At 47.4% G+C, this 26104-nt stretch overlaps 1 protein-coding gene and 1 pseudogene across 4 annotated transcripts in view; one reads left to right on the top strand and one right to left on the bottom strand.

Annotated features, from left to right (window-relative positions):
- Window positions 1-12166, bottom strand: part of IL6R (interleukin 6 receptor) — a 62984-nt gene extending 50818 nt beyond the window's left edge. For all 3 annotated transcript variants that reach the window (XM_003817110.5, XM_055101180.2, XM_063605053.1), the window contains exon 1: window positions 10408-12166. In XM_003817110.5, the coding sequence (XP_003817158.1) occupies window positions 10408-10492 (85 nt within the window). In that variant the 5' untranslated portion in view covers window positions 10493-12166. The remainder of the gene's footprint in view (window positions 1-10407) is intronic.
- LOC130540916 (26S proteasome non-ATPase regulatory subunit 8-like) lies at window positions 631-13797 on the top strand (annotated as a pseudogene). The gene is made up of 2 exons (XR_008954950.2): window positions 631-10388; window positions 12161-13797. The product of XR_008954950.2 is annotated as a 26S proteasome non-ATPase regulatory subunit 8-like (transcript).
- Window positions 13798-26104: the final 12307 nt, after the last annotated feature.

The following is a 26104-nucleotide window of genomic DNA, read 5'->3' on the forward strand; positions in this document are numbered from 1 at the left end:
ATAGGGAGACCAAATTATGGAAGAGACTAGAAAGTTTAGAACTAATAAAAATAAAAAATAGTTTAGTCTGCACTACTGATCTGTATACTTTAAAATGTTTTCTTTTTTTTTTTTTTTTTTTTTTTTGAGATGGAGTCTTACTCTTATCGCCCAGGCTGGAGTGCAGTGGCACAATCGTGGCTCACTGCAACCTCTGCCTCCCCTCTTGCCTCAGCCTCCGGAGTAGCTGGGATTACAGGTGCCCTTCACCACAGCTGGCTACTTTTTGTATTTTTAGTAGAGATGGGGTTTCACCATGTTGGTCATGCTGGTTTCAAACTCCTGACCTCAAATGATCCACCTGCCTCGGCCTCCCAAAGTGCTGGGATTACAGGTGTGAGCCACTGCACCCGGCTGATACATTTTATATTATGTGTTTTTACCACATTAAAAAAATAACTTCGTCTAAGTGCTTGCTACACATACAGGCAGTTTCTAAGTGTGCTACATAGATTAACTAACTTGATGTTCTCAATAGTCTATTTGACAGAAGAAGAGACTGAGGTTATATAGCTAATTAGGGGTGACCTGCATTCAAGTCCAGACAATTGGGCCTCAGAATTTGTGCTTTTAACTACTCGCTATGCCAAGAGGCATATAAACCCAAGTATACAGGAATTTGGTAGATTTAAAATGTAACTTTGAAAATTGGTGGGGGAAAGATGGATTCAATAAACTGTAAAGGGATGTCAGGTGACAACTGGAAAGAAAAAGCTGGAGTCAGACTTCATACCTCATCCATAATATTAATAAATTCAAAATGGATCAAATATTTAAACTTTTAAAACTTTTAACAATACCAGAAAAGGAGAATCTTTTAAAATATTGGAATGGGGGTGGAGGTGAACAGTGCAGCCGGCGCCTTGAGCTCCGGGCCCCTGGCGACCTAGGGCCCTGTCCTGCAGGCTGAGGACGGCAAGTACAAGCAACTCAAGGGCGAGTGGAACCGTAAAAGCCCCAATCTTAAGCAAGTGCAGGGAAGAGCTGGGCTGCCTCAAGCTAGTTCTTCTGGAGCTCAACTTCTTGCCAACCACAGGGATCAAGCTGACCAAACAGCAGCTCATTCTGGCCCGTGACATACTGAAGATCGGGGCCAGTGGAGCATCCTATGCAAGGACATCCCCTCCTTCCAGCGCCACATGACCCAGCTCAAATGCTGCTACTTTGATTACAAGGAACAGCTTCCCCAGTCAGCCTACATGCACCAGCTCTTGGGCCTCAATCTCCTCTTCCTGCTGTCCCAGAAGTGGGTGGCTGAGTTCCACATGGAGCTGGAGTGGCTGCCTGCCAAGGACATCCAGACCAATGTCTACACCAAAAACCTTGTGTCCCTGGAGCAATACCTAATGGAGGGCAGCTACAACAAAGTGTTCCTGGCCAAGGGTAACATCCTCGCCAAGAGCTACACCGTCTTCATCGACATCCTGCTTGACACTATCAGGGATGAGATGGCCGGGTGCATCAAGAAAGCCTATGAGAAAATCCCTTTTACCGAGGCCACCAGATCCTCTTCTTCAACACACCCAAAAAGATGACCGACTACACCAAGAAGTGAGGGTGGGTCCCGGGCCCCAACAACTAATATAGTTTTGCCGGCCAGCAGCAGGAGCCAGAAGACACTACCATTCCCTCCACAGAACTGGCCAAACAGGTCACCGAGTATGCCCGGCAGCTGGAGATGATCTTCTGAGCCCACCAGGCACAGGGTGGGGCAGGGCACACATTATTTAAAACAGTTACAGTGCAAGGTTTCCTCCAATAAAGGTGGATTGACATTCTCTCAAAAAATAAATAAAAATAAAATATTGGAATGGGAAGGATGTTATTAAGTATGACACAAAACCTAGAAGCTATAAAAGAGACTGGTAAATTCAACTAGTTGGAAAAAAAAAATTGCAGCCAGGCGCAGTGGCTCACACCTGTAATCCCAGCACTTTGGGAGGTCAAGGAGGGAGGATCGCTTGAACCCAGAGTTTGAGACCAGTCTGAGCAACATGGCAAAATCCCGTCTCTACAAAAAATACAAAGGCTAGTCAAGTGTGGTGGTGTGCACCTGTAGTCCCAGCTACTCACAAGTCTGAGACAGGAGGATCGCTTGAGTCCCAGGAAATTGAGGCTGCAGTGAGCCATCAGCATGTCACTGCACTCCAGCCTGGGTGACACCGTGAGACGCTGAGAAAGAGAGAGAGAGAGAGAAGGAAAGAAAGAAATTTCTTGGCAAAAACCACTCCCACCACCAAAAAAAAAAAAAAAAAAGTCAAAGACAAATTGGAAAAATATACAACTCATGTATGACATGTTAATATGTCAAGAGCTCCTGTAAACAATAAGATTAATGACCCAATCAAAATAAAATTAGCATTGAATATGAACAGGCAGGTCATAGTAGATTATGCAAATGTCAGTTATACATTAAAAAACCCATACAATCTTATTCAGATAAGATAAATGCAAATTAATTCCACACAGAAGCCATTGTCTGTGTAGATACCAGGTTAATAGTACACTTTTGGCAAGGGCATAGGGACACAAGCATTCTCACAATGCTGCTGGAAGTATAAATTGGTGCAACTTCTATTCTGTCTCACAATGACAAATCTCATGGCCTTTGCCCATCAATTCCCCTTCGGGGAATATATCCTGCAGGTGTACTTGCACTCACACAACAAGAGGCATATGCAAAGTTATTCCCCACAGCAGGGGCTGTAAGAGCAAGAAGGGAACAACTAAACATCCATCAAAAGGTAACCGGGTGGCCGGACACAGTGGCCCACGCCTGTAATCCCAGCACTTTGGGAGGCCAAGGTGGGTGGATCACGAGGTCAGGAGTTTGAGACCAGCCTGGCCAACATGGTGAAACCCCATCTCTACTAAAAATACAAAAATTAGCCTGGCTTGGTGGTGCATGCCTGTAATCCCAGCTACTAGGGAGGCTGAGGAAGGAGAATTGCTTGAACCTGGGAGGCAGAGGTTGCAGTGAGCCAACATCGTGCCACTGCACTCAAGCCTGGGCGACAGAGCAAGACTCTGTCTCAAAAAAAAAAGGGGGGGAACCAGGTAAATAAACTCAGTACATCCATATAATGAAATACAAAAAAAAAAAAAAAAAAAGAGGAAGTTCTTTGTGTAATAAAAATAAGTAAACTCTTTCCTAGTCCACAGGAGCAGAGGTCTACAGGTCAAGCCCAGGATTCAGATATATCCAAGTTCCAACCCTATCTCAGTCACTCACTAGCTGTGTGACTTTAGGCTTGTTTCTCAACCTCTCTAGGCCTCACTTTTCTCATCCATAAAATAGAAATAATAACCATGGGTACTTCAAATGTTGTCAGCATTACATTAGATAATTAATGCAAAAACCTCAGCACTATTTTCAGAACATACCTAATCTTTCAAAAAAAATGTAAGCGATTGTAATTATTATCCCCACTGCATTAGTGCCTCTCTCCTTTTCTGGGAGAAAGTCCTCACATTTTAGCATCCCCCTCCTCCCATCAAAATAGGCTTTTAAAGGCCGGGTGCGGTAGCTCGCGTCTGTAATCCCAGCACTTTGGGAGGCCAAGGTGGGTGGATCACCTGAGGTCAGGAGTTCGAGACCAGCTTGGCCAACATGGTGAAACCCCGTTTCTACTAAAAATACAAAAAAATTAGCCGGGTGTGGTGGCAGGCACCAGTAATCCCAGCTGAGGCCAGGAGGCTGAGGCAGGAGAATTGCTTGAACCTGGGAGGCAGAGGTTGCAGTGAGCTGAGATTGTGCCACTGCACTCCAGCCTGGGCAACACAGTGAGACTCTGTCTCAAAACAAAAACAAACAAAAAAAAGGCTCACCGGGCACGGTGGCTCACACCTGTAATCCCAGCACTTTGGGAGGATGAGGTGGGCAAATCACAAGGTCAGGAAATCGAGACTCTCCTGGCTAACACGGTGAAACCCCGTCTCTACTAAAAATACAAAAAATTAGCCAGGCGTCGTGGCGGATGCCTGTAGTCCCAGCTACTCGGGAGGCTGAGGCAGGAGAACTGCGTGAACCTGGGAGGCGGATGTTGCAGTGAGCTGAGATCGCGCCACTGCACTCCAGCCTGGGCGACAGAGCAAGACTCCATCTCAAAAAAAAAAAAAAAAAAAGGCTCTTAGGATCAATAACATTTATCAAGCATGCATTTTTGTCTGTTACAGTATTTTATACTTTTGTTGTTGTTGTTGTTGTTGTTGTTGTTGAGACAGGGTCTTGCTTTGTCACCCAGGTTGGAGTGCAGTGTTGCTGTCACGGTTCACTGCAGCCTCGAACTCCTGGGCTCAAGTGATCCTCCTGCCTTGGCCTCCTAAAGCACTGGGATGACAGACATGATACACCACACCCGGCCTCAAAAAGTATTTTATACTTTAAAGCTTGTAGTGACCTGCCCAAAGGTCCCCTAGCTGGTGAAGCAGTTAATGGGGAGACAGGCCTGGACTGCCTGCCCCCAAAGCTGTTTTCTCTCTGCTACCTCAGCTGCCTCTCTCAGAGACAGAGGAAATTCATTTATAGTGATGTGGATTGCAAAACATTCCACTGACCAAAAGGCATATGAATAGATGTGGGGGACCTCAGCCACTCTCAGGGCTTGAAATAATATCTGCCAGCACACGACTCCCACATTTACATCTCAAGCTCAGTCCTCATTCCCAAATTCCTGACTCCCATATCCAACTCCTTATCAGCATCCTCTCTTGATTGTCTCGTTGCGGCCAGGCACGGTGGCTCATGCCTGCAATCCTATAGCACTTTGGGAGGCCGAGGCAGGCAGATCACTTGAGGTCAGGAGTTCGAGACCAGACTGGCAACCTGGTGAAACCCCATCTCTACTAAAAATACAAAAATTAGCCAGGTGTGGTGGTGTGCACCTGTAATGCCAGCTACTCTGGAGGCAGAGGCAGGAGAATCGCTTGAACCCAGGAGGCAGAGGTTGCAGTGAGCCAAGATTGCACCACTGCACTCCAGCCTGGGAGACAGAGACTCTGTCTCAAAACAAAAATGAAAACAAAAGACATTTGTTTCCATATGTGCAAAACTGGCCTCTCATCTTGTCCTGCAGCCCACCATCTATGCAATGGGGCCAGCACTTCTCTCACCTGAGGCTGTTTTGAAGATTACATGAGATCACAGATGCCAAGGGCCTAGCAAAGCTACTTGCACACAGTTGACACACCACAAGTGGTAACAGTTATTGTAACCATCATATAGAGAGGGAAAACCAAAGGATGCTTTTCGGGAAAGCGGTTGGGAAGTGGAGTGGGAACTGATTCAGAGAACAGGTGCTGGGGAGAATAGGCTGCATGCAGGGCCTCAGGGACATACTCCTCAGAGTAGAAAGCACCCGACAGAGCTGGCAAGGGATGAGCAGGAGTGGGGGAGGCTGCTGAGGTCCAGCTAATGTCAAGCCTGAACCCAGTGGCAGAAAAGCCTCTGCCTTTGACAGGGACTTTTGACCTCTTCAGATCCCAGGCAAGAGGAGAGGGTAAAGAACACAGATTAACTACACAAAAAAACCTCCCAGCTGGACACAAAGGCTCACGCCTGTAATCCCAGCACTTTGGGAGGCCAAGGCGGGTGAACTGCTTGAGCCTAGGTGTTCCAGAGCAGCCTGCAACATGGCGAAATCCTGTCTCTACAAGAAATACAAAAAATTAGCTAGATGTGGTGGTGCACGCCTGTAGTCCCAGCTATTCCGGAAGCTGAGGTGGGAGGATCACCTGAGACCAAGAAGTCGAGGCTGCAGTGAGCAGTGATTGTGCCACTGCACTCCAACCTGGGCTACGGGAGTAAGATCCTGTATTTAAAAAAAAAAAAAACAAAAGGCCTTTTCTTTGCCACCTTCCCCTTGCCACTCCAGCCCTCAAGGATCCCACCTGCAGACTTGCAGTTATGACCTGGCATTTAGCACTTCCCTCTGCTAGACTTCAAGGTGCTAAAGGGCTGAGGACTTGTTACCCCAGAGATACTTCTCCAGGGCGGGGAGCATCCATGTGTCCCCACAGAGCCCTCTGCTCCAGAACATAACACACCCTCAGGTAGTACACATTGTTAAAGAGGTAGCAATTTTCCTGCCCAAGATGGACATATAGGGAATCTCTAGAGATTTGTATATTTCCTTCAGGTCTTCACTCAAATATTATGTTCTCAGCAAGGCATTCCCTGGCCTCCCATCCAAGGCACCATGCCACCCCACCCTGCCACAAACACACATGGGGTCTGTCTCCCTCTCGGCTTTAGTTTTTCTCCTTAGCACTAGTCGCTAGCATACCACATACTTAATTTACATCCTGTTAATAGTCTCCCACACTAGAATGAAACTCAACTAAGCCTGGGGTTTTTGTCTCTTTTATTCACGGTGTATCTCCAGCTCTTATAATAGTGCCTGGAACAGAGTAGGAGCTGTTCACTCCAAAAATATATTTTTGGAGTGAATGAATGATCACCTACACTTATTTAAGCACTTGCTGTGTGTTAGGGACTTCTGTAAACACTCTATTTAATACCTTACTTAGCTCATCTCATCTTCATAACCACCCTTCGAGGTAATACAATTATTTCTATTTTCTAGAACACTGGCTGTCAAAGAAGTTAAATCACTTGCCCAAAGTGTTATCATTTTTACTTGGCAGTGCAGGGCAGAGATGTGTCTGGCTTGAAGACCTTAGCCATCACCTATGCAAAATGAGCTGTGTTCAGGTGGAGGAGAGCAGAAGGCAGAGGGGGATAAAGGAAAAGAGAACAGAAAACCTCTGGAAGAAACTGGTTAGCACTCTAGCCCAGCACTGTCCGGTAGGACTTTCCACGATGATGGAAGAGATCTGTATCTGCACTGTTCAGTACAGTAGCCACTAGCAATGTGAGTGTTGAGCACTTAAAATGTGACTAGTGCAACTAAGAAACTAAGTTTTTATTTGATTTCATTTAAATTAATTTTTTGGAGACAGGGTCTCCTGTCGCCCAGACTGGAATTCAGTAGTGCAAACATGGCTCCATGCAGACTGGACTCAAGTGATTCTCCCACCTCAGCCTTCTGAGTAGCAGGGACTACAGGCTCATGTCACTGTGCCCAGCTAATTTTTTAAATCTTTTTGTAGAGACGGCATCTCACCCTGTTGCCCAGGCTGGTCTCCAACTCCTGAGCTCAAGAGATCCTCCTGCCTCAGCCTCCCAAAGTACTGGGATTACAGGCGTGAGTCAGGCTGGCATAATTTAAATTTAAATAGGTACACGTGGCTAGTGGCTACCATATTACAGAGCACAGCTTCAATCCAGACTAGATTCATTGACTGGAAACTCTTTTGCTTGCTGGGTCTGTGGCTTCCAGGCCTGGTGGGACCAGGATTCAGGAGAGGGGGGAAGGGAGTGTATATTTTCAGCAGTCAGCACCTAGGTTACTTTGTGTAATCTACAAATACCCAGTGAGGGGAGTATTTGTTTACCCCGGCTACTGAGGGCTGGAGATGAGGGTCAGGGTCAGGATCAGTGTGCCTGCTGCCTTGGGATCTTGGTCCTCAGTCAGAGGAACTTCCTCTCTCTAACCACCCCCTACCCCAAGCCAGACAATCTGTTCACGGGTAGTTGGTACCCAGTGGCCCGGTCAGAGTCTGGGGTTTCTCAGTCCTTCTCAGGATTTACCCATGACCATTTTCAGGCTCCTTTTAGGGTGGAGTCTGCATAGCTGATCCTACACAGGCCTCACAGGCTTTACACGGACTCAAGAAATGTTTGCTGCAATGAATAAACAAGCAGCGAGCCAAAGCAAGGAGAGATTTCTGGCAACAGAGAGCCCGAAGGGGGAGGGCCTTCATTCAGTTCCTCAATGACACCATTTAGGCAGCCGTCCTCAAACCTGACAGTGCCTAAGAATCACAAGGGGCAGTTTGTTTAAAAGGACATGCCCCAGGCCTCACTCCCAGGTGTTCTTATTTAATAAATCTGGGTTAGGGTTCAAAAATCATCATGTTTACCAAAGCCCTCCCACCCAACACACACACCAGATCTGATGCTAGGCTCAGAACTAAGCTTTTGAGAAATACTGATTTAGGGTGAGGCTAGGCATGTGTGTGGGTATTGGGGGCAGGAAGAGGTTGCCCTAGAAGGAAATTCAGAAGCTGAGATAGGTCTTTGAGATACTTAAAGGTATACATACTTCTTTTGTGTATTTTCTTGCATTGCAGTAGGAAGAGGGAACTTGAGTCACCCAAGTTCAGCCTTCCAGCACCAGAGTGTCGGAACCGGCAGAAGCCTAAGTCCCAGCTAGTCCAGGCCCTTAGACAACAAGTACACCTGAGAAGTCCTGGCAGCTCCAGGGTGTGTGGGCGGCAGCTGATCCCGAGGAAAACAAACCTCTGGGCTCTAAGAGCCCCGCAGGCTGTACCTGCGGATTTCCCCTCTCAGCCAACTCCAGCCTCTGCTCCCCCTCTGCTCCTCACTTCTCTAAAGCGAAACATCTCACAGTCATTTGCTCCATGCTTCCTGTACGATTTCTTTATTTTTACTCTCCAGTTTGTGGGCTGAGTCTGTGTGGGTGTGGGAGAGGGGCTGGGTATTTCTACTTCTCTGCATTTTCCTTCTGAGCTGGGAGGACTTTCACTTCCTCCCCAGTCTCTCAGTTCTGCCTTTCATGGGCTGTTCAGGCCATGAGACCACCTCTCCTATCCTTCCTGAGCACCTGGGAAATGGAAAACTGACTGTAACTGGCTGCCCTGGAAGGGCCTAGCATCCACTCAGGAGCAACAGGTGGTGGCAACTACAGCAGTAACAGTAACCTCCCTGGGGCAGGAGCCTTGGGCTGGCGTGACAGCAGCAGAGGCAGCCAAGGGAGCCCTGCTTGCTCCTGAGGCCATCCGAGTCCTGGAACCTGTCTTGCATCCCTCTAACACCACCATGGGCAAGCCTGGGCCTCCACTTCCCTCCCTCAGCCTTTTCTGTCCCAGCACTCAGCCAGACAAGAGTGACTCTCAGCTTGCCCCAATGCCCCCAGCTCTGCCTGCTGATCTAGTTCTATATTTGAGAGTCTTAGACATCTACCACACTGGAGCACAGAGCCACGGGAGGGGTTGGCCTCCATCACCGGGGCCTGATAACCTGCCATCCCGCCATCCCAACCTCCCTGAACCTCAGTCTCCTCTTTCAAACAAAGTTATATGTAGATACAGTGGAGGATTAGAAAACATTGAATGGGTGCCCCAATCAACAGTGTCTGTTACTGGCAGGAGTTATAAATGTGTATTGAAAATGGAATCCCTTCTTTTTTTCTTCCAATCATAAGGACCACAACCATCCAAAAAGCAAAGAGAGCCTCAGACACTCCAGCTCAGCCTCTAGTTGCAGAAAGTCACCTCCTCAAAGGGAGAGATCAGTGTTCACCTAGGACTGGAACTCAGTGTGATCTAGTGGTTGAAAGTCTTAGCCTTCAGCCTCCCCAGCCTCGTCAGCTGCTCCAGAAGCCTGTCAGCTGCCCCTTAGTTTTCTGCTGTGTCCTCAAAGCACTTGGACCCTAAAATAAACCTCTGGAGAGCCAGTTGCCCAGCTCTTCCAGAAGAGAGACTAGACACGCAGCTGGGCATGCGGCCAGAGCCCAAGAAAAGCCTGGTTTGCCAGGGGCAGATTACAGTCAACGGGAGCAGTAAGTGCCTCTGCCCTCTCCCTCACGGCTCCTTCTCTTTTCTAGAGGGGAGTCCAGCAGGTGCCAGCCCCAGGAGGTCTCACTCCCTTGCCAGCCTCCCGACTCAATTCCCAGGACTGGGGCACTTGGCTTCCCAGAGTTGGTGGCTGCCAAAGTGACTCCGTGCAGCGGGAAGATCCGTGACTCAGCGCCCGTGATGTCAGTCCCTTCATAGTCAGGGCACTGTCATCCACACATGCACCCGCGGGGGTGGCGGGAGGACCAGGCGAGGTGGACCCCCAATGCAGAGGGAGAAGAGGGGCGCTGGTACAAAGGACTCCCCAGGCGGGTACATCACCCCGCTGGGGCGCGCCCTCTCGGGCCATCTCCCCTTAGAGTAACCTGGGACGCGGTTGTGTAAAGGCTCCTGGGGGCACTGGGAAGGAAGCTCGAGAGTCAGGTTTGCAAGGACACAGTCCTGTACAAAGACCGCAGGGTTCCCGCACAGCTTCACCGGGCATTCCGGGGAGCGCTCCGGGCCAAGGGAGCAAGCGCAGCAGGGGGCGCAAGAGCCACTACCCGCGACCACACAGCTAGGTGCCCGCGGGGCCTCAAGGCAGCCACAGAAAAGGGGATCCGTCGCACCTCCTTTCCTCCCTCCAGCCTCCCACAGACTGCGGTGGCCAAGGCGGTTTCCCCCAGCCGCCAGCTGCCCCAGCCCTCCAGGTGCGCCCGAAGCCCTTACCCTGCGCAGGGCAGCGCCTTGGGGCCAGCGCCGCTCCCGGCGCGGCCAGCAGAGCAGCCAGCAGCGCGCAGCCGACGGCCAGCATGCTTCCTCCTCGGCTACCGCTCCATGGTCCCGCAGAGGCGGACAGGCTAATGGGAACCGGGCGGCAGGGGCGGCAGGGGCGGGGCAGGGCGGTGGGCGGGCAGGCGGGCTCAGGCCCCGGGGGCAGCCCCCATCCGCAGGAGCCCGGCTCTCTACACACACTGCGAGTCCCTCGGCCCCGCGCCGCGCTCGGGTCCTCTCCCTCTGGCCCGGCTCAGTGTCAGTGCGACTTCCCACTCGCACATGACTCAGAGCGGCGGACGGTCCTGGCAACGCAGGAAAACATTTGAGGAACTCGCGCTGGAGCGTCTCTGGGCCGTCCCAGGGTGCGGTTACGAAAGCCGGAGCGGATGGCGCAACAGCCCCGCGCACCGGCCGACCGAGGGGGTGGCTTCCTGCCACAGCGCCGCACCTGAGCGGGGAGAACAGGGGACCGCCAGCCCCACCAGAGCCCTTCCTCCCGGTTCTGTTCATGAGAAAAGGGCGTATCAGCCACCAGTGGGCAGTGGCCTAGTTTTGATTTTTGGTTTCGTGAACAGGATTACGCTGTGAAAGGCACACCTGGAGAGCCCTCGAGGAGGCGATGTTCCTCTTACCCTTAGGGTAAAACAGTGCTTGGTAGCCCGGTTGCCCACTGGAATCAGCCAGGAGCCCTAAAACCCACCAATGTCTGGGTCGGGTCTCCAGAGATTCTGATTTCATCGGTCTGGGGTGAGGCTTGGGCATCGGAAGACTCACCACCGTAAAGGCACAGTCTTTCTGCCCAGCTGCTCCTCGCAGGCTGCAGCAGAGGCAAGGAAACGGTTTGGACTTTGCAGTCAGATAGACCTGGGTCCCCACTTAGACCTACCATCTACTGTGTCTGTGACTTCGGTTCAGAATCTGAGTCTCCATTTCCTCATCTGTCAGAGATAAGAAAGCCTATGCTGCCCAGGGTTATTAGGAAGGTTCTGTGGATGGCACCTAAACACCTGACACACGGTCTGGGCCACACGTGCTCAGTAGACATCAGAACGTGCATGGCTGCCCTCCTGACTTGACAGACAGACACTAACACCAGGGGCAGTGGCTCACGCCTGTAACCCCAACACTTTGGGAGAGCCGGGTGGGTGGATTGCTTCAGTCCAGGAATTCTAGACCAGACTGTGTAACAAAGTGAGACCCCCATTTCTATAAAAAAATTTAAAAATTAGCTGGGTGTGGTGGTGCACACCTATAGTCCCAGCTACTAGGGAAGCTGAGGTGGGAAAATTGCTTGAGTCCGGGAGATCCAGGGTACAGTGAGCCGTGATTGGGGGCTGCTACTCCAGCCTGGATGACAGTGAGACCCTGTCTGGAAAGAAAAAAAAAAAAAGAAAAGAAAGAAAGAAAAGGAAGGGAGGAGGGAGGGAGGGAGGGAGGGATAGAGGGGAAGGAAGGAAAGGAAGGAGAGAAAAAAAGAAAGAAACAAGCACCTGGCTTTTGAGCAACCACAAGGACCTTGAAGGGGACCATCTGTCCGTCCCTTGGAGGGGAACTCTCTCAAGGACCCCCACAGAGCCTAAAGCTGATAGGATGGCCTCATAGCTGAATCTGGAGGGAAAGAAAAATGCTGAAATAAAGTTTAGGCTGAGAAGCTTCTAGACCAGCAACTGCTCATTAGAATGTGTTTTTCTACCTTTGGTTTCAGGCCGATCCTAACCCAGATCAAAGATCCTGGGACAGCTGGAACAGGCATGGCCTAATGGAACTCCCAAGTGGACAGGGCCAGGCATGGAGGGACAGAGCTTCTGAAACAGTCCTCAGACCCCGTGCATCTGGATCTTTCTGTAGGAACCACCCATCAGCAGTGCCAGACAGAACCAAGCACATGCACTGATCCACCGCACGATGGGAGCTGGTGTGGGTGAGCTTGTTTGCTTTAGCCATGCCCACAGACAGGAACAGAAGAGCACGGTGGAGGCCACCAGCCCTCTCGCCTGCTATTTCAAAAGGGGTTGCAGCAGGGCTGGAAAGCGGTTCCCACTGTGGTTGCCCCCTTCCTCTCTGTGGCACACACAGACCTGAAAATAACCAGAGAGGGACTGCGAGCTGCCAGCCTAAAACAGGAAGGCTGCAGAAAGTCCTAGGCTCAGATAGGAGAGTTTAAAAGAATGTTGAAACCAAGAACGGGCATCACAGATCCCACCTGTCTCTGCACCAAAGCAGACCTCCCCCTCTCTAATCTACTGGTGGGGAGCCTGTGTGCTCTGTAGTCATGCAGATCCCAGCTTTACCACTTGCTGGCTGTGTGACTTAAGCAAGCTATTTAACCTCTCTGAACCCCTATTTCCTGATTTGTAAGATAAGCGCAGCAATATACAAAGTTTTAGTGTTGTGGTTCACATGAAAAAATTTAATCCTGGCCAGGCCGGACGTGGTGCCTCACACCTGTAATTCCAGCACTTTGGGAGGCCAAGGTGGGCAGATCATGAGGTCAGGAGTTCGAGACCAGCCTGACCAACATGGTAAAACCGCATCTCTACTAAAAATACAAAAATTAGCCGGGCATGGTGGTGCGTGCCGGTAGTCCCAGCTACTCAGGAGGCTGAGGCAGGAGAATCACTTGAACCCAGGAGGCGGAGGTTGCAGTGAGCCGAGATGGCACCACTGCACTCCAGCCTGGGCAAGAAGAACGAAACTCCCTCTCAAAAAAAAGAAAAGAAAAAGAAAAAAGAAAGAGAAGAAAGCATACCTGCACAATTCAGCCTGACCTGCCCTCACCCGGACAACAGAAGGAACAATGAAGACTTTAGTTGTCTGAGCCAGAACACTTCTCAGATAACTGTGCTGCTTACAAATTGCTTCACATACACAATCTCCTCTGAAATTCTCAACCCTGAATGCTGGGAGACATTGCCCCCAATTTTCAGATGAGTAGACTGAGGCTAATAGAGGTAAAGTGGCTTGTTCAAAACTGCACTACTAGTAACTGGCAGCTCTAGGGTGAGGTCTGGCTCCTGGCCCAGGACTCTCACTGAGCAAGGGCTCGGTCGGCCCACCCAGGACCAAAGACACTGCAGACCATGGCAGCAGGCACTTGGTGTTCTGTAGTCTGTGAGGGGAGAGCAGAGAGCAGAACCTGGTGTGTGGGACACCCTCTCCTTCACCGGTGTTCCTGCAGGGACCCTCCGTCTCCTGTAAAGGGGGAAGCCCTAGGCTGACTCCCAGCAAGCAAGTCCTCTCTCACCTTTCACCTGAAGTGATGAAGCATCTTAAAGTTTGCCTAAAGCAGAAGTCTACAGGAGACCCACAGAATAAATATGTAAGGTTATTTTGAAACCAAAAGGGACTTGGTCATCATTGCTTCTCCTCCCTCACTTTTTAGATAAGGAGCTAGGCCTCAAGAAGAGAAGTTGCTTGGTAAAGATGGCACAGGCAGTGGTGACAGAGCTGGTCAAGATCCCAGATACCCTGACTCAAAGTGGTCTTTTTAAATTCCCACCCTGCCCCCAACCTCCTGGTCTGGGCTGATGTGTTGGGGCCATTCTCAACTGTGAGAGTTTAAAACTATGCACTTTATTCTCTATTCACCATGTGAATCCATCTTTAGGGACAACGATTATTCTGAGAAGTGCAGTGGGGTAGGGCTGAACTGACCTGCAGACCCCTCCCTGGCCTCTGGCCCTGGAGCCAGCCCCTGGTTAATCAATAATTACAGGAAGGTGCTCCTTATTCTCTGAAACCTTCCCCTCCTGCTTTCTCATCAGCCTGGGAGGAGGTTACGTGGGCAGACAGAGGCCTAATAACAGAACTCAGTGTCTGGCCAGTGGCATCCCTCAGAGTCAGGCCCATTGAGGGCCCACTGAGGGCCTCAGCCTGCCTGTGGAGACCCTCGCTTTCACAGTGGAGGAATGCAGCATCCCTGGCTCCGGCAGCATGACAGTCTGGCTCCCCATTGCCTCACCAGGTGAGTTTACACCCAGAAAAGGGATTTGTTTAGCACCATTCTCAGAAAGGGTTCATAAAAGTTTATCCCCTTCTTGTAATATTTAGAGAATGTTATGATTTTTAACTGCTAAAAAGCATCACAGTTATAGCTGGGCATAGTGGCACATGCCTGTAGTCCCAGCTGCTTGGGAGATTGAGGCAGGAGAACTGCATGAGCCCAGGAGGTCAAGGCTGCAGTGACCTATGATTACACCTTTGGCACTCCAGCCTGGGCCACCGAGCAAGACCCCGTCTTTAAAAATAAAAATAAAAATAGGGCCAGGCACAATGCCTCACACCTGTAATCCCAACACTTTGGGAGGCCAAGGCGGGCAGATCATCTGAGGTCAGGAGTTTGAGATCAGCCTGGCCATCATGGTGAAACCCCATCTTTACTAAAAATACAAAAATTAGCCTGGCCTGGTGGCGCATTCCTGTAATCCCAGCTACTTGGGAGGCTGAGGCACAAGAATCTCTTGAACCCAGGAGGCGGAGGTTACAGTGAGCCGAGATTGTGCCACTGCACTCCAGCCTGGGCAACAGAGCGAGACTCTGTCTCAATAAATAAATAAATAAATAAATAAATAAATAGCATCACAATTAAAATTAAATGTAGAATTGTCATATAATCCAGCAGTTCCACTTCTGGATATATTCACAAAAAAATTGAAAGCAGGGACTCAAACAGATATTTGTACACCCATATTTTTAGCAGCATTATTTACAATAGCCAAAAAGTAGAAACAATTCAAAAGTCCATCAAGAGATGAATGGATAAAAAAATGTGGTATGTACATATAATGAAATATTACTCAGTCTTAAAAAGGAAGGAAATTCTGACATATGCTACAACATGATAAACCTTGAAGACATTATGCTAAGTGAAATAAACCAGACACAAAAGGACAAATATTATATGATTTCATTTATATGAGGTACCTAGAGTAGTCAAATTAATAGAGATAGGAAGCAGAGTGGTAGCTGCCAGGGGTTAGTAGGAGGAGAGCGGGAAGTTATTGTTTAATGGGTACAGAACTTCCGTTTTTGCAAGATGAAAAGAGTTCTGGAGATAGATAGTGGTTATAGTTTCACAATAATGTGAATGTGCTTAATGCCATTGAACCATTTAAAAAATGGTTAAAATGCCCAAATGAGGGGGATTGCTTGAGGCCAGGCGTTCAAGGCTAGCCTGGTCAACATAGCAAGACCCTATCTCTACAAAAAATTTAAAAATTAGCCGGACATGGTGACCCACATCTGTAGTCCCAGCTACTTGGAAAGATAGCTTGAGGCAAGGAGTTTGAGGATGCAGCAAGCTATGACGGCGCCACTGTACTCCAGCCTGGGGGACAGAAAAAGACCTTCCTTATCTTAAATAAATAAATAAAAAGCTAAAATGGGAAATTTCATGTTTTGTATATTTTACCACATTTTTAATAAAGCATCGCAATTATAAAATTAAACAAGCTAGATGCTTGGAAATCCAGAAAACAGATTGCATTATTGAGTTGGTGGGGAAGGGAAGATAACTTATATTTTTAAAGGATATATAACGAGATTCCTTAAAGATAGTGCACTTTTTTTGGTGCACTATACAATATAATTCTATGAACACAAACTCTGGAGCCAAAGCGTCTGGGTTCAAATCTTAGCTCTGCCACTTATCAGCTGTTTGTCTCTGAACAAGTCACTCAACTTCTCTGTGTCTCAATGTCGTCATCTAAAAAATAGGGGGGAAGTACCCTCATAGAATTCTAATGGGAATTAAATTAGTTAACATATGTAAAACATTTATAACAATGACAATACATGATAAACTCTATATGAGGGTTTGTTAAATAAATGTAAATAAGTAAACTTTCCCAAAACATATTCTTTCTAGACACAGAAGTTCATCCAAATGTTTTTTAAAATATAATTCATTATATCACCCATAAAATGAAGATGTTGAAGTAGAATTTGGTCATTAGCTGCTCTGTGAGGCCCCTTCTCAGAAGCTGCATGGATTTAAAATGGAAGGCCATTGGTAGCAGGTCTTCTGATGACATCGTTTAGGTCAATGTTTTGAAATTTTATATATATATATATATATATATATATATATATATTTTTTTTTTTTTTTTTTTTTTTTTTTTTTTTTTGAGACAGAGTTTCAGTCTTGTTGCCCAGGCTGGAGTGCAATGGCACGATCTCGGCCCACTGCAACCGCCGCCTCCTGAGTTCAAGCGATTCTCCTGCCTCAGCCTCCCAAGTAGCTGGGATTACAGGAATGTGCCACCATGCCTGGCTAATTTTTGTATTTTTAGTAGAGATGGGGTTTCACCACGTTGGTCAGGCTGGTCTCCAACTCCTGACCTCAGGTAATCCAGCCGCGTGGGCCTCCCAAAGTGCTGGGATTACAGGTGTGAGCCTCTGTGCCTGGCCGAAATAATATTTTTTTGAGATGACGTCTTGCTCTGTTGCCGCCCAGGCTGGTGCAGTGGCGCCATCTTGGCTCACTGCAACCTCTGCCTTCTGGATTCAAGCGATTCTCCTGCCTTAGCCTCCCGAGTAGCTGGGACTACAGGTGCACACCACCACACCAGGCTAAGTGATAATTTTAATAAGGAAAAAAAATAGATTCCCAGCCTGGGCCCCTGTCTGTGTGGAGTTTGCATGCTTCCCCCATATCTGTGTGGGTTTTCTTCTGGTACTCTGGGATGTGCCCGTTATGTTAATTAGCATGTCTAAACTGTCCCAGTCTGAGAGAGACATAGAGAGAGAGAGTGAGAGAGAGAGAGAGTGTGTGTGTGTGTGTGTGTGTGTGTGTGTGTACCCTGTGATGGGATAGTGTGTACCCTGTGATGGGATAGCGTCCTGTCTGGGGCTGTTTCTTGCCTTGCACCAAGTTGCTGTGATAGGTTCCAGGCTCCGCCACCCACAACAGAGACACTAAACTGAAATAAATGGGTACATAATTTTCTTCATTGCTTTTATTAATCTTTCTTAAATGTATATATAGCTCACATTTATTTCAATGTTTGATATTAGAAGTGTTTGGGGTCTATATTTAGAAGTTTGGTTACATCTTTGTGACCAGAAATGTCGTAGAAACTTAACTCTAGTTCATATCAATTGGCCTATGGTAAAATTGGTTTCATTATACGTTGTTTTGCTTAAAGTCGCAGTTTTCGAGAACCTGTTAACAAGGTTAAGTGAGGACTTACTGTACTAGCTGACTTAACAGTTTCAGTCGGGTTTGCTTCTGCTGTTAACAGTAATCTCTTGTCAGAGCTAGGGCCCTGCAGTTACTACCTCTACCTGCCATTGTACCTTTCCTGGAAGATAGTCTAAACTTGGACTTCACACGTATGCGTGAGCTATTTGCTCTTACACTTCCCAGCAGAGGCTGCATTACGCTGTGGATTTGTGCAGAATGAGGGTTGAGTAATAATTACCCTTCACTTGCCAATCATGTGTTCCATTTGCATTCATTATTAGCATGCTCTTTAGTAATCATTTGTCTATGCCGAGCTATTTATGTAGACACAGACATGTAAGCAGATTTCTGAGCCAAACTGCCTGAGTTCAAATCTAGCTCTGCCATTGACCAGCTGGGACCTTGGATGCTGTAATTTTATCTAAACTTCACTGTCCTTTTCTATAAAATGGGAATATTAAGAGTGTCTACTGCACAGGGTTATTGTGAGGATTAACTGAGAAAACTACCTACAGTACTTAATACAATCCTGGCACCCAGTAAATGCTCAGCCTGATAATGACAATAATCTGTACATATGGTAACCTCATCCATTCCAGGGAGAAGAGGAAGAAGGTGGATATTAATTATAATCGATTTTTTTCTGTTAAGTGAAATTTCCCTCCAAGGAAAAAACCTTATTTATATTAACCATTACATAAATCTTTTTTTCTAAACATGCTGTACAATTTTCTGGCCCATAAAATGGATTAGGCTGACCATAATTTTAATAAATTTGAAGCAATACAGCATAAAGATTAAAAGTTTTTTCAGCACCATAGGAAAGGTAAAAAACAAAATAAAAATAAGGCTGGGCGCGGTGGCTCACGCCTGTAATCCCAAAACTTTGAGAGGCCAAGGCAAGCGGATCACCTGAGGGCAGGAGTTTGAGAGCAGCCTGGCCAACAGGGAAAAACCTCATTGCTACTAAAATTACAAAAATTAGGTCGGGCACGGTGTCTCACACCTGTAATCTTAGCACTTTGGGAGGCTGAGGTGGGCAGGTCACTTGAGGTCAGGAGTTCAAGACCAGCCTGGCCAACATGGTGAATACAAAATACAAAAATTGGCCGGATGTGGTGGTGCACACCTGTAATCTCAGCTACTTGGGAAGCTGAGGCAGGAGAATCACTTGAACTTGGGAGGTGGGGGTTGCAGTGAGCTGAGATCCCCCACCGCCACTACACTCCAATCTGGGCCACAGAGTGAGACTCCATCTCAAAAAAATGTATACAAATACAAAAATTAGTGGGGCGTGGTGGTGCATGTCTGTAATCCCAGCTACTCTGGAGGCTGAGGCATGAGAATCTCTTGAACCCAGGAGGCCAAGGTTGCAGTGAGCCAAGATCATGCCACCGCACTCCAGCCTGGGTGACAGAGCAAGATTCCATCTCAAATAAAGTATTTGAACTTGCTATAATCAAAAAGTCATATAATAACAAGTGTTGGTGGGCAAGCTAATTTAATTTTTGTATGTTTAGTAGAGATGGGGTTTCACCATGTTGGCCAGGCTGGCCTCAAACTCCTGACCTCAGGTGATCCACACTCCTCGGCCTCCCAAAGTGCTGTGATTACAGACGTGAGCCACTGCATCCAGCCTGCTAATTATTCATTAGATGACAGCCATGTGCCAGACTTTTTTCTCCCCTCTCCCCACTACAACAAATTCAAAGATAAATAAGGCACAGATTTTGCCCTTCTCATCTAATGCTAATATCTCCAAGGATTACTCCTACCCCCCTTCTCTAGAACCTTAAGCCATGAGTTATCCCTCTCTTCTCCTGTGTTAAACCTCTCCCTCTCCAGTTAATCCTACCGATCAGCATTTAACATGCTATAGTCTCTCCCATCTTAAGAAGCAACTTTCCCTGTGCTACCACTACCTGCCTGACATCTGCAGTTGGAGATCTCATACACATCTCAAACTCAACATATCCAAACCCGAGCCTCATCTTCCTGTCACTACTTGCTCTCCCCTTATATTCTCTATCTAAGGGACTTGCCCCACCATTTGCTCATGTCAGAAACCTAAGAATCATCCTTAACTCCTTCTTCCTCTCCTGTGTCATCCAGTTCTTACAATGTTGCTTCAACCTCGAGAAGAGATTTCAAATCCATCTGCCTCTCTCCACATTCACTGCTACCATACATGTCCAAGTTAACTACCATCTCTCTCAGACTTCTAAAGTATGAACCACTGATTTCTCCCATTAAGTATTTCCACTTCAATCTATTCTCCACATTTCAGCCAGGATGCTTTAAAAACATGTAAATTAGATCATGTTATTTTTCTGCTTAAAATCCTTCTACACATTCCCATGGGCACTGTGTCTGTCTAGCCATTGCTTTATCTTCAGTGCATAAAACAATACTAGGCACAGAGTAGGCACTCAATAAATAATTGTTTTATGAATAAAAAGTTATATTCATGACTTTATTCAAGGTCTTATTTAATAAATGTGGAAGTAAGAATGAAGGCCGTTTTTTTTTTTTTTTTTTTTGAGACGGAGTCTCGCTGTCGCCCAGGCTGGAGTGCAGTGGCGCAATCTCGGCTCACTGCAAGCTCCGCCTCCCGCGTTCACGCCATGCTCCTGCCTCAGCCTCCCGCGTAGCTGGGACTACAGGACCCCGCCACAACGCCCGGCTAATTTTTTGTATTTTTAGTAGAGACGGGGTTTCACCGTGTTAGCCAGGATGGTCTCGATCTCCTGACCTTGTGATCCGCCCGCCTCGGCCTCCCAAAGTGCTGGGATTACAGGCGTGAGCCACCGTGCCCGGCCCGAAGGCCGTATTTTTAAAAACCCACAGCTAACATATTTCATGGTGAAGGAATAAAAGCTTTTCTCTCTAAGATCTGAAACAAGACAAGTATGCCCACTTTTGCCACTTCTGTTCAACATAATATAACAATTTGTAGCCAGAGCAATAAGGCAAGAAAAAGAAATTAAAGGCATCCAAATTGGAAAGAAAGAAGTAAAAAAAAAAAATTTTTTTTTTTTTGAGACAGAGTCTCGCTCTGTCACCCAGGCTGGAGTACAGTGTTGTGATCTCAGCTCACTGCAAGCTCTGCCTCCTGGGTTCACACCATTCTCCTGCCTCAGCCTCCCGAGTAGCTGGGACTACAGGCGCCCGCCACCACACCTGGCTAATTTTCTGTATTGTTAGTAGAGATGGGGTTTCACCGTGGTCTCGATCTCCTGACCTCGTGATCCGCCTGCCTTGGCCTCCCAAAGTGCTGGGATTACAGGCGTGAGCCACCGCACTGGGCCAGAAAGAAGTAAAATTATCTCTGCTCACAGATGACATGATCTGATATGTAGAAAACTCTAGGCCGGGCACGGTGGCTCACATCTGTAATCCCAGCACTTTGCGGCGGCTGAGGCAGGAGGATCACGAGGTCAGGAGATCGAGACCATCTTGGCCAACATGGTGAAACCCCATCTCTACTAAAAATACAAAAATTAACCGGGCGTGATGGCAGGCGCCTGCAGTCCCAGCTACTCGGGAGGCTGAGGCACAAGAATCGCTTGAACCCAGGAGGCAGAGGTTGCAGAGAGCCGAGATTGCACCTCTGCACTCCAGCCTGGCAAAAGAGCGAGACTCCGTCCAAAAAAGAAAAAGAAATTGCTAAAGATTACACACACACACACACACACACAAATACAAATAAACAGCTAATAAATGAATTCGGTAAAGTTGCAGGACACAAAATCAACACATATGACTTCCTGATGGTAATTTTTTTAATTAAATTTTAAAAATTAAAAGAAAACAAGATTAACTCATAAAAGTTAGTTGCATTTCCATACACTAGCAATGAACAATCAGAAAAAGAAATTAAACTTTTTTTTTCATTTACAATAGCATCAAAAAAAGTAAAATACTTGAGAATATATTTTACCAAGGAGGTAAAAGACTTGTACATAGAATACTGCAAAACATTGCTGAAATAAATAAGAAGACCCATATAAATAGAAAGACATCTCATGTTCATGGATTGGAAGACTTAATATGGTTAAGACAACAATACTACCCCAAATAACCTACAGACTCAATGTAATTCCTATCAAAATCCCAACAGCAATTAGCAAGGCATGGTGATGCACACCTGTAGTCCACCACCTCAGGAGACTAAGGTGGATCACTTGAGCCCAGGAGTTCAAAGCTACAGTGAACTCTGATTGTGCCACTGCATTCCAGTCGGGGCAACAGAGAGAGACTATGGAAAAGAAAAAAAAAATCTCAACAGCAATTTTTGCAGAAATAGAAAAAATCCTAAAATCTCAAAAAATCCTAAATAGCCAAAACAATCCTGGGAAAAAGGAGCAAAGTTGGAGAGCTTAACATTTTCTAATTTTAAAACTCACTATAAAGCTACAGTACTCAAAACAATATGGGAGGCTGGGCAAGGTGGCTCATGCTTGTAATCCCACCATTTTGGGAGGCCAAGGTGGGCAGATCACTTGAGGCTGGGAGTTCGAGACCAGCCTGGCCAACATGGTGAAAACTTGTCTACTCAAAATACAAAAATTACCCAGGCATGGTGGTGGGCACCTGTAATCCCAGTTACTTAGGATGCTGAGGCAGGAGAATTGCTTGAACCCAGGAAGCGGAGGTTGCAGTGAACCGAGATCACACCACTGCACTCCAGCCTGGGCGACAGAGCAAGACTCTGTCTCAAAAAAACAAAACAAAACAAAAGACAACCTACAGATTGGGAGAAAGTATTTGCAAATCATATATCTGGTAAGGGGATTAATATCCAGAATATATAGAGAACTCCCACAACTCAACAACAAAAAGAAACAACCCAATTTGGCCGGGTGCGGTGGCTCATGCCTGTAATCCTAGCACTCTGGGAGGCCAAGGTAGGTGGATCACCTGAAGTCAAGAGTTAGAGAGCAGCCTGGCCAACATGGTGAAACCCTGTCTCTACTAAAAATACAAAAATTAGCCAGAAATTGCTTGAACCTCGGAGGCGGAGGTTGCAGTGAGCAAAGAACGTGCCACTGCACTTCAGCCTGGGCAATAGAGTGAGACTCCGCCTCAAAAAGAAAGAAAGAAAGAAAGAAAGGAAGGAAGGAAGGAAGGAAAGAAAGAAAGAAAGAAACAAACAAACAAACAAACAACCCAGTTAAAAAATGGGCAAAACCAGTCTGGCCAACATGGCAAAACCCCACCTCTACTAAAAATACAAAAATTAGCTAGGTATGGTGACACACACCTATAGTCCCAGCTACTTGGGAGGCTGAGGTAAGAGGATCACTTGAACCCTAGAGGCGAAGGTTGCAGTGAGCCAAGATGGCACTACTGCACTCCAGCCTGGGTGACAGAGCAAGACCCTGCCTTAAAAAAAAAGGGGGTGGAGGCAAAAGACTAAAATAGACATTTCCCCAAAGAAGATACACAAATGACCAACAAGCACATAAAAATATGTTCAATCAGCATCATTAGCCATCAAGGAAATGCAAATCAAAACTATAATGAGACCATAGCCATTAGGATAATGGCTGCTATTCAAAGAAACAGGAAAATAACAACTGTTGGTGAGGACGTGGAGAAACTGGAATCCTTGTGCATTGCTGGTGGGAGTGTAAAGTGGTGCAGCATCTGGGGAAATGTTTGGTGGTTCCTTAAAAATTAAAAGTAGAATTACCATATGGCCCAGCACAATAGTGTGCACCTATAGTCCTAGCTACTCAGGAGGCTACATGAGCCTTGCCTGAGCCAAGGAGTTCCAGTCCAGCCTGGGCAACATAACAAGATCCTGTCTCTAAAAAATAAAAAAAGCCCAGTGTGGTGGCTCGCACCTGTAATCCCAGCACCTTGGGAGGCCAAGGCTGAGGTCAGGAGTTCAAGACCAGCCTGACCAATGTGGAGAAACCTCATCTCTACTAAAAACACAAAAATTAGCTGGGCATGGTGGCGCATGCCTGTAATCCCAGCTACTGGGGAGGCTGAGGCAGGAGAATCGCTTGAACCCAGGAGGCAGACGTTGTGGTGAACTGAGATCGCGCCATTGCACTCCAGCCTGGGCAACAAAAGCGAAACTCCATCTCAACATAAATAAATAAATAAATAATAAAAATAAAAATAAAAAAAATTTAAAGAACCCAGACAAGTCTAATTTTCTCTCTTTCTTTCTTTCTTTTTTTTTTTTTTTGAGATGGGGTCTTGCTCTGTTGCCCAGGCTGGAGTGCAGTGGTGCGATCTCAGCTCACTGCAACCTCTGCCTCCCAGGTTCAAGCAATTCTCCTGCCTCAGCTTCCCGAATAGCTAGGATTACAAGTGCGTGCCACCACGCCCAGCTAATTTTTTTGTATTTTTTTGTATTTTCTTTATTTTTATTATTTTTTTTTTTGAGACAGAGTCTTGCTCTGTCGCCCAGGCTGGAGTGCAGTGACACGATCTCGGCTCACTGCAGACTCCGCCTCCTGGGTTCATGCGATTCTCCTGCCTCAGACTCCCGAGCAGCTGGGACCACAGGCCCCTGCCACCACGCCTGGCTAATTTTTGTAATTTTTGTAGAGACAGGGTTTCACCATGTTGGCCAGCTGGTCTCGAACTCCTGGCCTCAGGTGATCTGCCCTCCTTGGCCTCCCAAAGTGCTGGGATTACAGGCGTGAGCCACCACACCCAGCCAGAAAGTGTTAAAGCCCATGATGACTGCACCATCACGGCTGCTGGAGCCTCCACTGCTGCTATGATTCTCATTGGAATCACTGCACATATCACCTTGCAGGGAAGGAGTGCATTCCTGCTGTTGTTACAGGAGCCCAAAGTCACACCACTGTTGCTGCCTCCTCCAGCCCCAGAGTCCACAATCACTGTGCTGCTGTGGCCGCAATCACTGCACGTGCTGGTGAAGCAAGGAATCTAGGAGCCTACATCCACCTGCTGCTGCCACTGTCAGAGGAACTGCCAAAAGGAGAGAACAAGAAGACCTCTTCCTTTAGCTTCCCTTCTAATCTTTCACCAGGGGCACCCATTGCAGAACCTAGCCAGAAGTCAGCTGGAAAGAGAGTCAGAGGAAAGTAGCTTGCAGTTTCCCAGTTCCTTACAATACAACCAAAGCAAGGAAGTGCAGTGTGATGGTTAATTTTACGTGTTGCTGGCATGGTGATTCATGCCTGTAATCCTAGCACTCTGGGAGGCAAAGGCAAGATGATTGCTTGAAGCTAGGAGTTTGAGAAAAGGCTGGGCAATGTGGCAAGACCCCATTTCTACAAAAAATTTTAAATTGCTGGGTGTGATGTCTCACAACTGCAATCCCAGCACTTTGGGAGACCCACGTGGGAAGGTTGTTTAAGCCCAAGAGTTCATGACAAGCCTGGGCAAGATAGCGAGACCTGTCTCTACTAAACAATTAGCCAGGCGTGGTGGTACGTGCCTGTAATCTCAGCTACTCTGGAGGCTGAGGCACAAGAATCTCTCGAACCCAGAAGGTGGAGTGTTGTCACTGCATTCCAGCCTGGGCAACGGAACAAGACTCTGTCTAAAAAAAAAAAAAAAATTAGCCAGGCGTGGTGGCACACCTACTCAAAAGGCTGAGGTGGGAGAATCGCTTGAGCCCAGGAGTTCAAGGCTATGATCAATTCATTGCACCCCAGCCTGGGTGACAGAGTGAGATCTTGTCTCAAAAAAAAAAAAAAAAAGTGTGAATTTCAGTGGGCCATGGCATACCTCAAACATTATTATGAGAGTTTCTGTAAGGATGTTTTAAGGGTAGCTTTTTTTTTTTTTTTTTTTTTTTTGAGACAGGGTCTCGCTTCGTCACCCAGGCTGGAGTACAGTGGCACCATCTTGGCTCACTGCAACTGCTGCCTCCTGGGTTCAAGCCATTCTCCTGTCTCAGCCTCCCAAGTAGCTGGGATTACAAGCGTTCGCCACCATGCCTGGCTAATTTTTGTATTATTAGTAGAGATGAGGTTTCACCATGTTGGCCAGGCTGGTCTCAAACTCCTGACCTCAAGTAATCCACCCACCTCTGCCTCCCAAAGTGCTGGGATTACAGGCATAAATCACCGCACCCAGCCTGTAAGGGTGTTTTTGGATGAGGTTAAGATTTAGGCCAGGTGTGGTGGTTTACACCTGTAATCCCAGCAGTTTGGGAGGCTGAGATAGGTGGATCCCTTGAGCCCAGGAGTTCAAGATCTCGAGATCAGCCTGGGCAAAATGGCAAAACCACATCTCTACAAAAAAATACAACAATTAGCCAGGCACGGTGGTATGCGCCTGTGGTTTCAGCTACCCAGGAGGCTGAGGTGGGAGGATCACCTGAGCCTGGGAGGTGGAGGTTGCAGTGAGCTGAGATCATGCCACTGCACTCCAGCCTGGGTGACAGAGTCCCTATCTCAAAAAAAAAATAAGAAAAAAATGCTGGGCGCAGTGGTTCATGCCTGTAATCCCAGCACGTTGGGAGGCCAA

Source organism: Pan paniscus, chromosome 1 (assembly GCF_029289425.2).
Source record: "Pan paniscus chromosome 1, NHGRI_mPanPan1-v2.0_pri, whole genome shotgun sequence".
NCBI classification, from domain to species: domain Eukaryota; kingdom Metazoa; phylum Chordata; class Mammalia; order Primates; family Hominidae; genus Pan; species Pan paniscus.